Source organism: Gadus macrocephalus, chromosome 16, assembly GCF_031168955.1.
Source record: "Gadus macrocephalus chromosome 16, ASM3116895v1".
NCBI classification, from domain to species: Eukaryota; Metazoa; Chordata; class Actinopteri; order Gadiformes; family Gadidae; genus Gadus; species Gadus macrocephalus.
Genome location: NC_082397.1, coordinates 19,454,136 through 19,471,412, shown reverse-complemented (window position 1 = coordinate 19,471,412; position 17,277 = coordinate 19,454,136). Strand labels below are relative to the sequence as shown.

Sequence of the window (17,277 nt, the reverse complement as noted above, 5' to 3'; positions counted from 1 at the left end):
CTCTTTTTAAAGATTTTATTTTCGAATGTTTTATGATCGGGAATTAATCGAACCCGGGTCGCTTCGGTAAGGACTGGGCCTTAATGGTAGATCTCCCCGGAACCAAGGGGGCGCCCCTCGATCACTTTCTTTACAACTTGCACTTTAGGTTACGTAATAATAAGCCTTTGACCCAGTTACTATGAAGCCTCCAGTCAACATAAAAGGACATCTGAAATTGCATTCGCAGCAATAGACCAACCATGTCTACCGAAGGAGACTACGACTGTATAGTGATCGGAGCCGGGGTCCAGGGCTCTTTCACGGCATACCAACTCGCGAAGAAGAAGCAGAGAACTCTTCTGCTGGAGCAGGTTTGTTAATAGCGGAGTGCTGCAGGCAGCGCTCCACTACTGTTATTCAGGCTGCACCTGCACTATGCACTTGTGTAAGCAGGCAGGTGCATACGTATCCTGCATACTTCTTCTTATTAAGGCCACTTTTTTTGTTGCTATCTACTCGCTCAAACAATAACATAGAAATACCCCAAAAAAGGAATATGCTAGGTGCTATAGTGGAATCGTGTGATACAGATTTAATAAGCAATATTACATATCGTTTTTAAGTGTAGTAATGTGCTTGAGTGGCTATCCCAATCAAAACATTAAATCCAAGGGAAATGTATTAAACTGCATGTTCTCCCTCAGTATTTACTTAATCTAAGTAGTACTCTTAAGTAATCAAATTAAATCAAGCTGAGCTCACAAACAGGTTGAGAATTAACTGTCGGATCCATAGACGGACCATGAGGTTGTAAAATCAGACTGGGAAGATTAGAAGAGGGTTTACTCCCCAAGTCTGCAGGGGCGCTAAGGGGGAAGTCCCCTGGTCCCTATCAAATTAAAAGCATGGCAAGTGGAACCATATCAATCTGTTACATTTGCATGAAAATTATATTTCTCAACGTCATGCTATCTACACAAACAATATGGCAAATGAAAGCTGAGACTCCGTACAACAGTATACACCTCGATGAACTAGATGTGAAAGAATAACGTCAATAACACACTTTTCCAAGTCACTACGAACAGTGATGACAGACACACACACACACACACACACAGAATTTAAATAACCCGTTATTTCCCTCTGAAATATGTCCTTTCAAGTTTGTCCTGCCACATACCCGGGGAAGCTCCCATGGCCAAACAAGGATCATTCGCAAGGCCTATGACCAGGACTACTACACCGTCATGATGGAGGAGTGTTATCGGATGTGGGCTCAGCTCGAGGAAGAGGCCAGCGTCAAGCTGGTTAGGTGAGAGAGCTCAAAACACGTCCTCTAACCTTAAATAACTTTACAACACATTTTGATCAGTGGGAAACCGCTACATAATTGTGGAAATTCATCTTTGGCCCCACAAACATACTCACAGACAAGGCTGCACAGCATATACAACATACAAGAGTTTATGACTCACAGATTAACAGACATGTAGCATGTAGCTAACAAGTGTGAGATACACCATTATGACCGGGTATTAGCTTCTAGTGAGTCAGTTTAAAAGGAGTTAGAATAAGGTAAAGAATGCTTTGAAATATTGATTCTAATCTCAAGACTTTTCAACACTGTTATTTGTGCAAAGTGCAAAATTCCATGAATGCATGACTTCTTCCTCTACTGCTGGTGTCAACAAGTCATGCAGGACAGCTCAACTATGCCATTGCATATAAAACCCCTTTCTGCCTCCGTGGTGAACATGGGGTTTCATTTTGTGGAAGTATTTTCATAAATATGACTGGAATGGAATAAAAGACGACATTCAAAAGTGCTGGAAACTCCCAGCGTAAATTATTATCAACCTCAATAAGTATCCACAACATAAACAATGTTGCAATTGATTTCAACCTCTACAGTAAATAAGAATCACACAAAGAAGAAACTGTGACCCTACAGTATTGAATAAGGCATAAAGATACTATTTCAGTTTTGTTTCTGAAATGACATGATACAACGCTATAACAAGTAAATCAGTAAAAGGTAAGAGAGGTCAAATAGTTTGATTTAAAAGGCATAGGAATCACGAAGGCATAGGCAAATACAGACATTTATTTACATACAAATCGTTGAAATTGCCCCTTTAATCACTTTGAGACTAAGTTGTTTGTAAAGCTGTTGAATTAAGCAATATAATGAGTCTAAGAATAAGTCTGAATTGACAGTCTTGGTGGGTAAGAATGCTGCCAGTTGTACCGAGCTAGGTAGCTCGTTCCTCCATTGGGATACCAGACATGAGAAGAGTATGGGCTGCTAATGAGTTCAAAGCAGTGGAGACAGTTACCGGCTCTGAAGTTCATTAATGGAGATCAGAGAGAATAGATGTTGGTGGGCGCAGATCCAGAGACTTACCTGAATAACAACATCAAGGACTTGATCTTGACCTGGAAAGCTACAGGGAGCCAGAGATGTAGAGTGTAGAGTGTCACTGGAGTGCCGTCCGTCACATTATTCCACAATAGTAGGAACCCCGCCCAAACCTATAAATGTAGCCAATACATGTGTACACATATATTACATTGGGCCTATTGTCCAATATCCAAATATATCCATACACTGAAAGGGCATGTCCATCCCAGAATTTCAGAATTGCTGCTCAGAAAATCTCTAGTATGCACACCTGCCATGTCTCTATTCCTCTTTTGAGTTTTTCCTTACTGGCTATTAGAGATTCAAAACAAACACTAAGGTTTGGGGTCACAGTATGTCTTTCCATTCAAACAGCAACTCATGGCTGATAAGGCCTAACCTAAAGGCCACCTACCCCAATGGGCCAGCTGATAATAGATGGTTGGTTGTTATTGAAGGAGGTGCAAGTAAATCAAATTCTTACTCAGCAACATATTTTTTAACAAACTTATTTGTGTCATAATAATCATAGGCATATCATTTGATTATTTTATTTAATCCCAATTTCTGCTGATTTCTGCTAAAAAAACACACACACACACACACACACACACACACACACACACACACACACACACACACACACACACACACACACACACACACACACACACACACACACACACACACACACACATACACCCTCTTAAGGATTTAGGGCTGTTGTAGTACATCCTCTGTATTCCCATGGTCAATTATCAAAGGCTAGGTTGCCATCAATTGCAAATTCTATTTCACCAATTAAATATCACATTCAACAATTAATATAATGCAATTCGATGCATGCACCTTATATGCAGGGGCTTTCTGCAAGAAACACTGCTTTACTCCCATCCCCTTAGACCTGCTCCCCAGTCAGATATGGGGGCCAAAATAGCCTATAGGGACTAAGCAGTCGCTTAGGCCATTAAAAGGTTCACATAATTATATTTTCTCTCAAGTGGAGTTGCAGGTTTGGCTCAGAATGTAATTTAGCATGACACCTAAGTGCCTGTAACAAGCCGGTTGTGGTTTTGAATAAGTTGAGTGTCTAAAATGGTTCGAAATGTGCTATATAAATATAATCCATTTACCATTTAGTGTCCAAATCAGGGTGTCTCTGTTTCTCTGCCTTAGGCGTATATTAAGCCATGGTGGGTTGTATCAGGACTAGGGATGCAGCGATTAACTGGTTTCACTATCACGTCCTATGAAAACGTCACGGTTTGGTAACGTAGAGGTTCTGCGACACTCATATTCTTGTCTCGTTCTACAAAAAGGGACATTTATGCATTCTTTTTCTGTGAATAACGGTTCAACCGTGAGTAAAACTAAACAAACGGAAAATTTACGGAATTCGCGAAGTAGTGTTTGTAGAAGAGGGGGATAATGTTAAGTGTGTGTGTGTGTGTGTGTGTGTGTGAAGTAGTGTTTGTAGAAGAGGGGGATAATGTTAAGTGGGTGTATTTTGGAGACATTCGCTTTTGAGGTCGTTTCCCTGTTCAATAACTAGGCTATCACTCTCTCGTGCAAATTTGGCATCCAAAATAACACTGTGCTATATAACCTTCATGTTATCAGAAGCAAGCTATATTCAAGTTCTGCAGTGCAAGTAGACGTTTGCTTGCAGTGCCGACTGCTAGAGACATAAGGAACTTGTAGACTTCCAGCACGCATCATGTGATCTTATTAATTGCAGTTATTAATAACACCTGCATAAGACATTTTCTCAATTCCATTCTTTCATTTTTACTAAAACTCGAAACAAACAATACAAAACAATAATATAACTTGTAAAAAAATGTAATGATACAGTAAAAATGTAGATGTTGTGGTGAAGAAATACAACAGAACCTCTAATTGAAGTGATTTTATAGATCGGTAGTGTTGTGAAATCAATTAATGCATAATGGAACCGTCAAACCATGGTCTATAGTCTTACCATCAAACTCTATAATGGTTTCATCCCTAATTGTGCCCATCATTTCAATACATAAAATGACTTTGAGTGTATGGATACATTTAGTATTATGTCAAGTAAAAATGGCAGTTATGGCACAAAATAGGAACTGATCTAAAGTATAAAATATTTGTTAAAACATGTCAAACTAACATTTGACCCCTTAACTGTACACCTACCAGACAAACTGGACTGCTGGTGATGGGCCCAGAGAATAGTTCGCAATATCAGGCGGTTAAGAACACCCTGCAGAAAAACAGGGTTCCCATGGTGATCCTGCCGCCAGAAGAATTCTCCAAGCACATCCCCAACGTGAATCTGAGCGAGGGAGACGGTGCTCTGGTGGACACAACAGCTGGGGTGTTGTTTGCTGACCGGGCACTGAGAGCTGTCCAGGTAGGTGGTGATACCCCCAATGACTGTTACACAATAGGTTTACGTTTTATCTCTGCAAAATGTACAAAAGTTATTTGTACATGTAGTAGTTTTCATAGTAGGATGCCCTCTGAAATTTGTGTATAGCTTGTTGACACAATAAAAATGAATTTCATTTGAATTTAAGAAAGGAGGAAGCGGCATATTGCGATAGCATTGTGAAATAATTCTATAAAAAACGTCTTTCCGTGTATATTACATAAATGATCTTTGTTAAAACAGTAGTTTTCACCTCAGAACACAGAGGTGTTATGGGTGCATCTGTGGGGCTAGAGGTTTGAGGCTCTCCCAAATGGTTTAAAGTGGGCTGATACTGTAAACATAAAGGTTGCTCTCCCCAGATTTTTTAAATTAATGATCTGCCAGAGGCAATTAACCTATGACCTCGAGATTATGTGTTCTTGAATTCATAGGATATCATTCCAGGATCACGTCGAAAACAAAGTTGATTATGTTGAACAGTCACACAAATAATTGACAGCTCATGGCAGCTCTCTGCTTCCGTATACCACCACTACCAACACAAAACCTGAATGACTGTGCTGCATAAAGGTTTACACTATAATACTTATATTTATTTGTTATTGTGAATAATCTGTCAATTCAAAGCAAGTCAAGACCAAAGATATAAAAAAATCGTATTTTGCCGTCTTAATGCATCCTCAATCATGATATTCTAACTGTGTATCAACAAAAAGTCCAGCTGAATATCATGCTTCCATTTGACTGGTTGGACTCAGTATTCATCAGAAAGGCCATTGGTAGGGAGAAGACACTAAGGGACTTAACATTGTACATTTCAGTAATCCCGTCGGTAGCATAAAAAACGTGTTTTGGTTGATAGTAAGACAATATGGCCAGATATAACAATTATAAAAGGCTAAATGATGGTTGATACCCCCAGTTAATCAATGTGGTAGGGCAATAATGTAGCTGCAGCCTTATGATTCCCTTTTAAGGTTTCAGGTCAAAGGTACCTAAAGTGATACACACTATAGAGAACCAAGCCACTGAAATAATTAACAAAGTTATCAGACACAAGGCTTGATGCACAAATCATTGCGATTCTACTTGCCATTTACTCTAGCTGTCTTCAGTCCAGCTAAGTCTAACATAATTAAATAAAACACCAAATATTTTAGAAAACATTTAGGCTCCATACTTTTCCCACATTAATTATCCAGAGATACCAACCTACATGTTCACTTTTAATGCCAACACAATTGAGCCAAATGTAAGGTACAGAAACAGTGCCTCTATTTAAAGGCCAGTTTAGATTAATGGGTTCATAAAGCACTCAAAATATGTTTATCATTTATAAAATGTCTCCAAAATAGTGTTAAAGTCCAGTTTTTGTCATTTTTGGCAGCAACGGGTGTTTTCTAACCATTCGGAGATGACGTCACATTGGGGAGACGTGGTGGAAGGTAGCCTCAGCCTAGTACTAGAACTATGGCAGATGTGGCAAGAACCACAACAACATGTATGATGGCCCACAGCAGTATCATTTCGAACCTGTCAGACGTGAGAGGGCGAATGAGGAATTGCCGAGAACTGATCAAAGCCAATTAAATGCATGGTCAGAGGAGAACGAGTGGAGAGTTGCTATCATTTAGTAACGCAGCAACGAGCGCTGGAGCTAGTCAATGAACAGCAGTGCATACAATAAAGGCACTTTTATTTATTTGTACTGTCAGTGAATAGCACAGAGTGAAAGTCAACGTTTTATATCTAGCAATTATATCGTAAGTACCGGTAAACTTAGTCAGAATATCTAGAAATAGAAGGCACAATGCTAGCTATGGGCTAACTTGCCTAATCGGACACGCAATCAGTGCACTTGCAAATGAGTGCCGGAAAGGACACACTCATCTTATGCAAAACAATCAGTTTTATCATCAACATTCAGTCACTGCAAATATTTAAAGACTAGCCTCTTACCACAATTTAGAATGGACCCAAAGTATGTGATTGATACAGTTTGGTTTAGCTTTCGCTTGCTATCCGTTTTTAGTATGACTTCTCAACATGTCTTTCTTGTGGCGCACATGGCTAATTTGCAAAATCGCACAGGATTGGCTGGTTCCGCAAGGCAAATAATAGAACATATTTAATTATCTTTCTATCTGTCTATCAACGCATGTGTCTAGTTTTACTGTGATGTATTTTGTGTATGTCCAGTCGGACTTGTTGTCTCCCTTGTTCTGTGTGGTCTTGTAGGCTATTCTGTGTAAGCCGAATGACCTAAATGAATTCCCGACGATTTGTGTAGTTTGGTATTAATAAAGACTTGACTAGGCTATCTATCTATCTAGGCTATTAGTCAACAATTATTCGCCCGAGGACGAAGTGAATAGTGGGGAATAGCCCCCAAGACCGAAGGTTTATTTGTTGTTATTAACGGACATTTTGCGATGAAAACAATATCGAGTTTGAGATGTCAATCATGGGATATTGCCCAATATCCCGAGATAGCGAACCAATCAAATTGCGCCATCTTCGGAGGTTCATGTGTAGCATATACTAACTATACATAATATCTATGTATTTATCTATGTAGCCTATCTGTATATTTTGCTGAACACTCTCTTACTAGTCTCTACTCTCAAGGGTCTCAATGCGGCTTTGGTCGGTGTCTCCCCGGGACTCTCTAAATCGACGCCACTTCGACCTGGGCGGGACTTTACGTCCTACGTCACTCGCTATGGGTGTGCATGTGTGCGCATAGCCGTCACTCGCTATGGGTGTGCATGTGTGCGCATAGCCGTCACTCGCGATGGGTGTGCATGTGAGAAAGGTTTTGGCTTTAATGTCTATGGGTTGGTAATAACGGTTCTGATGATTTTTCTGATGGAAAAGTGGTCTTGCGTAGTCGTGTCTCCCCAACGTAACGTCATGCAATGCATTCTGGGGGAAATGAGAATCAACAGCAAACCGCTAAAATAGTACCTACTTTTTCGTATTACATTCCGTTATGTGATACCTTTTTGCTGTAGTTTGGTCTGGCTTTGCGAGACTATGTGATACCTAACAACATTACATACAATAAATAACAGTTTAAATCTTTATAACCAACTCTTATAGTATTACACTTAATCTTAATTTATACTCTGAATTGTACCTTAAAATGATTGAAATGATTAAAATGATGAGATTGAGACTTTAATGAATGATAATTGTATTTTTAGAGAGAACATTGCTTCTTTTTCTTTCAAGATCTGAGGGGTATTCCTCGAAGCCGGTTTTATCACATAACCGGGTAAATTAACCCAGGATTTGCGGTAAACCTAGGTTTTCCGTTCCAAAATGAACACGGTATGTTAGTTTTTATAGAAACACATGCACTGAATCAAACCTGGTCGGAGCAGGTTTTGCGTAGGTTAAGTTTGGAACATAACCCGGTTTTGCATATTTAAACCCGCGTTCACCGCAGATTTCATGTGTTTACAATGGCATGCCCTTTTGATGAGAGGCCTGTTGATATCGGAGCCCAAATTATTCGTGCAATCCACCGGGAGAGATTAATAAAACCACGGCTCGAGATCGTGGCATATCCGGATGACTTTTTGCTGGAGAGATAAAGATTCTCGCGAAAATCTTTAATATATTTAAATAGCCTTCTCCAGCCTTACATAGCCAACACTACCAATCGAGGACCTGGCCTCAGTTCATTCCAGACTATTTGTAGTTCACTCCAGACTTTGCAGTTCACCAAGTTCACTCCAGACTTTGCAGTTCACTCAGTTCACTCCAGACTATTTGCAGCTCACTCAAGACTATTTTGCAAATGGTAGTTTTCTCTATAATGTTGGAGATGCTGAGCACATCTCAGTCCTTTCAGATGACCCATCCACGTCCGGACCAAGATTTTCATCGGCCTCCTATCATACAAAGAGCAATATTGGTATGCCGAGAGGCGCTTACAACAGAAAGTATCAAATACTTTCTTACATCCACTGGAGAATGTTAGATCGTAGCCGGCGGCTCCATTACAATTAATCCATCTTGATCTGTGAAGTTGATGAATTGTCACTTTTAGGTATTCTACCCAGTTACCAAAAAAAATACATTTGGAACATTTGCGCTGTGGCACGCACACGATTTGCATGTGTTACTTCGAAGACAAGCAAAATCTAAAATGCAAGAAAAACTGAAAAACCTACATTCAACCAGTGGGGTACCCTCACATGGCCCCTGACTCTCTGAAGATGCCAGGGCGCCCTGAATTTATGTCTATTGCCAGCTCCTCCACCGGGATCAAGATAATTTGAGGGCCAGATCCAGTCTGCGGACTGTCTGCCTTTTTACGATTTGGCTTAAAAAAAAAAGGGCTTATTTAAATGCAGGAGTGACAAATATGGTATGACAATATAAATGCTGGACTGACAAAATACACCAATACGATGGTGGGAAAAGCTTACCAGTTTGTATGTTTTTATACTTCAGTTTTACTTGATCGGCTGACAGCTTGGGAGCCATCGGAGTAAATTTTTTATAGAAGAAAAGGGTTATGTGGTAGGAACGTTAAGAATGCTTAACTGGGATATTAATAGATTCATGACTCAAATATTAAGGATATATATATATATATATATATATATATATACGTTTCGCCATTTCAATCAGGGTTTCCATGATCCATACATCACGTCTTTATAGGTTTGGCGTGGACACGCACAACCCTGTGTTAACCAACCCTGTGTTGATTGAACTAAAATATTTGTCAAATTAGGTTGAGAACGATCAAACGATCCTTGATAGATTTACTGAATATGAAATCCGTCTTGAACACTATCAACAATGACGCTTGTTTATATGGTTGTCTCTGTTTCAAGGGTCAGTTCCTGAAGTTGGGAGGGATCATTAAGGATGGACAGAAGGTGAGTGACATTAAGCCAGGGGCCCTGGTCACTGTCACAGCCTCGGGGGGCGTGTACAGAGCCAAGAACCTGGTGCTGACCGCTGGGAGCTGGACCAACGGCATGCTCTCCTACATTGGACTGCAGCTACCACTAAAGGTGTGTTGGGCTACACATACATATTTTTATTATCACCATGCATTTTACAAATGAAGGAAGAGAACTCGTCAACATCTTCCTAATGAATAATTAGAAGGGGGTTGTTACTCTTTCACTAAACATAGCATGTAGGGATGCTGTTTTCATCTCTTTCATCTAACATTATGCCACGCAGGCTGACGGAACAGTGGGAATAAAAAATAAAAACGGCAAGGCAGCTGTTTGAGAGCAGGATCGGGCCTGGTATTGGAATTGCATTATTCACGCTAGCGGGCTGAGGGGGCCCGGGGAACGGCATGCCTGAATGAACCGGGGCAGGAGCCTGGAGAATGAGCTCATTGGCCCACCGAAGCAGGGCGCTGAATACTTTAGGTACCAGAATGAGCGTCATTCATTTTCACTGGAAAGCTCTTTAAGATCGGGGAGCACCCTTGATTATGTATTTATACGTTATACAATTTATACATCAGTGCTGCTAGCGAGCCAACCAAAACATCAGAAGTGATGGTTGGTCACTCCCGCTCTGCATCACACAATAAATAAAACAGACTATTCTGTTTACATTGGGCGTTTTTTGTGCAGCAACTCCTCCTACGGGCCGTCAGTTTACAGTTGTTTACTGAAGGGGGAGGGGGGAGAACGGGGTGAGAGGAAGGGGGGAGAAAGAAAGGGATGAGGGCGGTTTAGGGGAAGGGGGGAGAGAGAAAGGGATGAGGGCGGTTAAGGGGGAGGGTGGAGAGAGAAAGGGGTGAGGGCGGTGTAGGGGAAGGGGGAGAGAGAAAGGGGTGAGGGCGGTGTAGGGGAAGGGGGAGAGAGAAAGGGGGGAGGGCGGTGTAGGCAGAGGGCAGTGTGAGGTGAGTGAGGCTTGTTGTCCATTGCCAGATCCACAGCTGCTGTTGAATGGGAACAGAACTATTTCAGGAGATCATACGGAGGCATGCATCAAAATGTTTTATTTTTATTGACATCCATTGTACGATCGTAACAGAAAAAAGCCAGCGCCATTCTAGCATCGGCTAGACAATCGGTGAAAAGGCCCCTAGGTTCAAAATAGTGAACATATCCTTCTAAGTGCTTGGACCTAATTTTGCCTGTGTTGAATATCAGAGAGAACAGAGCATATCGGATCTCTTCCAGTCGTTTGTGCCCGTGTTCGTGCTCGACGCACTGGATGAAGATCCTCCTCCATAGGTCAGTGATGACGACAGGTCTGAGCTGTCAAGAGCCATGTTGGTGTTCCCTGGTCCCTGCGCTGACTATAGGTGCTGAAGATCAACGTGTGCTACTGGAAGGAGAAGGTCCCCGGCTCGTACAACGTACAGCAACGCTTCCCCGCCTTCCTCCAGGTGGAGTGCCCCGAGGGCAAGCACCACATCTACGGCCTGCCCTCCAACGAGTACCCTGGCCTGATGAAGGTGAGACGCTGTGGAGCCGTGAGCTTCAAAGGGGGCTGTCGCGAGGATGTATAATCTGAGTGCAGTTTGTTAGGAATGCCGTAGCCATCCGTCAGCTAATGAGTCAATATGCTGTGAGAATATCTGTTTCTGGTAGATTGTCTGTATGAGCCAATTTGATATGAGAGTGCTCCCAGTTAGTTTCTGACCAATCAGGGCATCCCTTCCCTGATTTGTTTAGGGAAACCATCTCGTCACAGGTTTGTGAAATGCAGAGAGGGAGGGGACTATAAAGACATAAATACATAGGTCGATAGTTTCAATAATCACTTGGAAGTAACTATATGGTGCTGGCAAAAACCCTCACGCCGTGGTTTAAATGGCACTACTGACACCACTCCTTTTGTAGTGTTGGGAATGGAAATCTGGTTCCCTTTATAGTGCACTTTAAGATCATGTTTTCCTTGCAAGGAGTTTGCAAGGAACATCTAATTAATTCCCATTGGGTTATTTTTTATCCTTGGAAAGTATTTTCTTATCATTTATTTATAATTCTTTATATTTTGGATAAGTTATATTATACAATTATCTAAACAAATTTACTTTCAATTGTATTGACTTCTTATTTTTTTTCCAGCATGATGGATGAATGTTCATTAGCTAAACAAAATATGTATTGCAATTAGGCAACCTTATTAGAAATTCATATCTCTCTCTCTCTATCAGGACCTCTGTACCCTCGTAAAAATAATGGCTAACATATTCATGTTTGCCCTACTCCTAGTTCATATTTTTCACCCCAAAGTATATTTTCCATCTCTTTATCCATTTCCAAAACCTTTGAAGAAGTGTAGATAATGATGCTCTTGCTGTTCATTTGGTTCAGTTCGTCTCTATTCCCTGCATCGTGGTGCGCCAGAAGGAGCTGGGAGGCTAATAGCAGACAGCATGCAAGGAGAGGAGGGCCAGATGGCGGTGTCCCCTCGCAGCATTCACTCAGACAGGAACAGTGCTGCTCCATGGCCATGTCCTACTGGAGCGTTCGTGCTCAAGCACAATCTACCTTGCAAGGAAACCTTTTCAATTTCGATCTAAACATAAATGTTCTATTTCATGCAGGCTTCGCCTTATGGGCTTGTCCCGTGAGCGCTGAAAATCTCAACAATGCACCAATTAACACATTCCCCACGGCAGCGTGCATATTACGCGGCGCACAGCAGCTTTCCTCCTCAAGTGCTTGAAGCAGGTGCTTGAAGCAGGCATCTATCAGTCTACTACTTCCAACATCTACGATGAAGCAATGCAGTGGCATTGTGGCGGCCCGGTGGCACCCACCGCCTGGCCTCGAGTGTGGCACTCTTCGCCCGTTCACTTTGTATTGGACACGTGCTGGACACGCGCTGGACGCGTGCTCGCATGGGGCGTGTAAAAGGGAGGGAAAAGAGTTGAAGAGACCATACAGACTCTTGGTGCAATTTCATTTTCTGGTTTTCAGCACTTCCATGGACAAAGTGGTGAACTCCCCCACGCAGCCACTAGAGCGCGAGCGGGGCGTCAGGCCACTCATTTGGTGGGGCCAGGCCCGAGACGAAGCCCCTTCACGACCTCCCTACTCTTCCTGCCCGGTGGCGCTTCCACCAGGCGACCGCTACGCCTCGCGCTCCCGCCCCCCTGCAGAGCCATGCCGTTTGCGGATCTATTTGACACTTCCCTGAAGGTTTTCGGCTGTATGAGCAGCATGGAGGGTTGGATTCACCACTCAGGCGAGAGGGACACCTCGCTTACATTCACCCCTAGCAGCGCACCTTCGGACGCCATATGGCGAGTGTGGACTTTTGGTCTATCTTGGTATATGGTCGTTGCCAGTGTTGCACACTCTCCGTCTATTCAATGAAGGCTTCGCCTCATGGTGGCTTCCCAGCATTACACTGGGATTAAAAGTGACGTCGATTCTGGCTTGGTTATGGTTCGTAGCCGATCATCGCTTTGCGTGTTCTTAGGAGAATTTGTAGTTTTTATTTACCTCGGCTTCACCTCACAGCTTTACCTTAGCCTATAAGGCGAAGCATTATGGGCTGTTCATGTAGCATGCATGAAATAGAACGATAGTTATGTTTTTATAAATCTAGTTCTATGATTGTAGGCGTCGCCGTCTAGTTTCCCACCTGCTGTTCCCTCACATTGCTGCGTGTGCTGTTCCCTCACAGTGCTCCATTGATTGGTGCATTGCTGACACGTTTACAGGGACAAGCCTATGAGGCAGGGATGGGCAACTGGCGGCCCGCGGGCCGCATGCGGCCCGCATCCTCACTCAGTGCGGCCCGCATCCTCACTCAGTCAGGCCCGCACATAAAAAAAAAAGAAAAAAAAAAGACTAATAATAATTGATCGAGTTACAGAAAACTCGGTCAAGAAAGATGAGAAGAATTCATAGAATTCGAAGGCAAACCCATGCGTCTAGTTTGCTTAGAAGCGACATCAGTCATTAAAGATATCCACTTAAGTCGCCACTACTACAACTGCTTGTTGGGTTTGAGTTCATTGAGTTCACTTAATGTTGGGCCACTGTTTTTCAGTTTTTTGACTTCATTGAATGATGATGTATGTGAGCCCTTTGCACTGATAAAAATACTGACCATTCATGTGGCTGTTTGAGCATGGAAAACATGAAATGAATGTATGTTGGTTCAATTAACATACCGTACATAGGTTATGATTCTGGATGATTTTTTAGGTAGTGGCCATCCCCAAAATGCACCAGAATACAGGAAATCATATCTACCAAATTCAAAATTGTGTAGCTTCTCTCAGCTCACGTTTAGTTGAAGTGTGCAGTCATGTGGCCCTCCGATGGTTATGATGAAAAATGTGGCCCTCTTTATCATGAAAGTTGCCCATCCCTGCTATAAGGCAAGGACGGCAACGCCTACAATCATAGAACAAGGGTTATAATAACATAGCTATAGTTTTCTGTAGTGTTACAAGCAACCGAATACCAAATGAATACCAAAAAGCAGTGCAACGCAATTGCCCTTTCTATTGTGGCCTATAACAAAGATTACTGTGTGTGCACACATATCATTACTGCAATTACTTGTAGTGCACCTGTGCACAATAATTCTCTGCTTGCAAAAGCAGCAATAATATACATGATAATCATTCGGTGAGCGTGCACATAAATTGGAACAGCACGCAACTGACGGACACAAATGCTCTCGTGCTTGCAAAGTGTTCCTGCTAGCACTGATATTTTTCCTGCTTGATCGCATGATTTTCTTTTTGGCACCCAGTGGGAGGAGCCATCCATAGCCTTTGTATACATGAGAACAGCCGATCCGGCACTCTGCCCTTGCTTCATGCCTCGCCCCATTTTGGCTGGAAGCAGCCTGTTGACCTGACTTGCGGTCAATTCAAATTCCAAGGTCTTTGGCATTTATTTTTTAAATAAAATAATGGATCAGTTTGGCAATTAGGAGCCCAAATCCCTTCACCAGTCAGGCAATTATATTTTGTCATTACCAATCAATGATCGATATTGTTATATAGAAAGACATAACAACCCTACCTAAAGGTGTCAATGCCCTAACCCTCTCTGCTGTTAGCCTGAAGCAACAGATCTCTTCATTAACTTAATTTCCTTCGCTCTTTTGGAAAGCAAAGAAAATCGTAAACTGTTTTTTTTGGTTTCTTTACATGCTAAATCCACTGGCCCTTTAACAGCGCTGGTTTCACCCAAATTAACATTTGTGATTGGCTGACATTATTTTGCCCGCCATGTGATCTCATGGCTGATCCTGTGATGTGTGTGACGTCTGTCCAGGTGTGTTACCACACTGGCAGTGAGACTCACCCGGACATGAGGGACAGACAGTCAGACCGGTCGGACATTGACATCCTCAAGCGCTACCTGAGCCGCTGCTTCCCTGGCCTGGACCCTGAGCCCGCCGTGGTGGAGAGCTGCATGTACACCGTGAGTTTGTGTGTACCATGATAACAAGTGTGTGGATCTAATGTGTACTTGTGTACTAAAAAGAAATATATATATATTATTAAAGTTTACATATTATAGCACCAGGTGTGAGTGTGATAAGCCGTTACAAGCCGTTTTGAAAAACTGCTCTGTATAATTTGTCACCCTGAATATCCTTTAATATAATTTCATTCATTCGTTATTAGATAACACAGATATACATTGAACATTATAACATCTATGAAATTCTGAATGTCATCAAAAAGGTTTTGTGTCAACCAGATGAAAATAGTTGCATAGAGTCACCTCTTACATGTGTGCTTTATGCAAAATATAAATGCATTACTTTGGCACAGCGGGACCCTATGGACCTCTTTTGAAGTGGATGCAGAAATGTCTTTCTAGAGTTGAAACTTTAAGTTTTAAAAGTGATAAACCCCTGAGCTTGTTCTTTGTGCAGGTAACCCCAGATGAGGACTTTGTGCTGGACCGCCACCCCGTCCATAACAACATTGTTATTGGAGCCGGATTCTCAGGTGTGAATCATCGATATCATGTTTGGATTACATTTCACCGCAGCCGTACAATGACATTTCAGGGACAAAACTTGAATTTGTGGTCAAACACTAAACACTGTACTCAGCGTATTGAGTATATGATCCAGTTGTAAGTTTACTTTGACGCCTTGGCGCAGTGAATCAGCATTAACCCCAAACCACCCCAGGGGTTCCTTAAAGCTCCCCTTAAAACCTTAGTACTCCTTCCGCCTGGAGGAGAGAGGAACAAAAAAGCATGTCCAACATATGTCGGCATATATATAAGAGGCTAATTTTCCATAATTCTCATCAGAAAAATGTGTAGCCTTTTTCTCCACACCTCATCGTTTGCATTTTTCATCAAAGCTAGACAAAAGTGCTTTAAAGCAAGTGGCAGCGAATCGCCATGGTTACAAAGTCACCCTGTGGGTTTGACCAGCTACTGTAGACTTTGAATCTGTTCCTCAAGAGGGATGAAAATACACGTGCCTGCATGTGTCAGAGCTGTCCTTTCATGACTTCAAAGACCAGGCAGGAATCCGCAGGGGCACGAAGACCTTTTGTCAGATGGTAAAATTACTGCATTCTGCACACCCCTCTGACATTCACAATTTGTTTCCAACATCTTGGCAGCACACAGAATAGGGCAAGGTCTCTGCTTCCTCCATCCATCTGGATCCATCTATGATCATGATTTGTACACAAATGTACCTTGATAACAAACAACACAACGGCCTTCATTTAGGGAACGTATTCACTTTATTTAATTGTATAGATGCCCTGCCATTGAGGGCAAGATATTTTTGGCTTTATGTTTTTACTTGTGCTGGGCTCAAATCTATATATGAACAAATATGTACGATACAAATAGGCAGTTTTGTTCATCGTTTTTCAACTTGCACACTGATGAAATCTGATAGGTAAATAGGTTGTAATACTCATTGCAAGTCATTCTTCTTTTTCCCATAGGTCATGGCTTCAAGTTTGGGCCACTTATTGGCAAGCTGCTTTGTGAACTGAGCCTGGGTGAAGTGCCTTCTTACGACCTTTCACCCTTCAGAATCAGACGGTTTCCAGAACATCTCAGACCTTCATTGTAATGTGCCCACTCTTTAGTGGCCTGCTAGAAGAAACTACTACAGATTCAGTTATCAGATCAAGGCCAACAAGTTGGGAAATCTGCATCTTTGATGACATCATTGCTTTTATCTTTACCATCCTTTTATCATGGCACATATAAACTAATGCTTTTTGGTTACCACGATGTGTTCACTCATTTCATGCATTGGTGGGTCTTTGTCCCTTGTGTCCTTTCCTGAGTTACCCGTTTTGTAAACTCATCACATTAGTAAGACAATGAGCCGTTTGTCTGTTGAGCCAGCTGGCTGTTGAGCGTTTAGATGTGGGATACTTTCTATTTCCCCATGTACTAGTAAACATTTTAATCACTAATTAGATTGCCTATTCCAAAAGATGCCAACCAAGGCCATAATTTAGAATGGTACAATTATACAAAGGAACGACAAGAGATCAGCGAGT

The 17,277-nt window shown here is 42.0% G+C and overlaps 1 protein-coding gene across 2 annotated transcripts; it reads left to right on the top strand.

Moving 5' to 3' along the window:
- The first annotated feature begins 36 nt into the window (after nt 1-36).
- Nucleotides 37-16,996, top strand: pipox (pipecolic acid oxidase). 2 transcript variants are annotated; one of them, XM_060075607.1, is made up of 8 exons: nt 95-353; nt 1,149-1,297; nt 4,568-4,781; nt 9,656-9,838; nt 11,101-11,253; nt 15,053-15,202; nt 15,663-15,738; nt 16,708-16,996. In XM_060075607.1, the coding sequence occupies exons 1-8, from the start codon at nt 243-245 to the stop codon at nt 16,836-16,838; spliced, it is 1,167 nt and encodes a 388-aa protein (XP_059931590.1). In that variant the 5' UTR covers nt 95-242; the 3' UTR covers nt 16,839-16,996. The 2 variants fall into 2 exon arrangements, with proteins under 2 accessions (XP_059931589.1, XP_059931590.1); XM_060075606.1 differs by lacking the exons at nt 15,053-15,202; nt 15,663-15,738; nt 16,708-16,996 and adding an exon at nt 12,728-13,141 and having other exon boundaries at nt 37-353.
- Nucleotides 16,997-17,277: the final 281 nt, after the last annotated feature.

What these genes read in the sequence shown, in the direction of transcription:
- pipox (XM_060075606.1), top strand. Translation starts at nt 243, where the DNA reads ATGTCTACCGAAGGAGACTACGACTGTATAGTGATCGGAGCCGGGGTC. An exon ending in GACTGCAGCTACCACTAAAG is followed by an intron (nt 9,839 to 11,100) that starts GTGTGTTGGGCT and finishes CGCTGACTATAG; the next exon opens with GTGCTGAAGATCAACGTGTG. An exon ending in AGTACCCTGGCCTGATGAAG is followed by an intron (nt 11,254 to 12,727) that starts GTGAGACGCTGT and finishes TCTGGTTTTCAG; the next exon opens with CACTTCCATGGACAAAGTGG.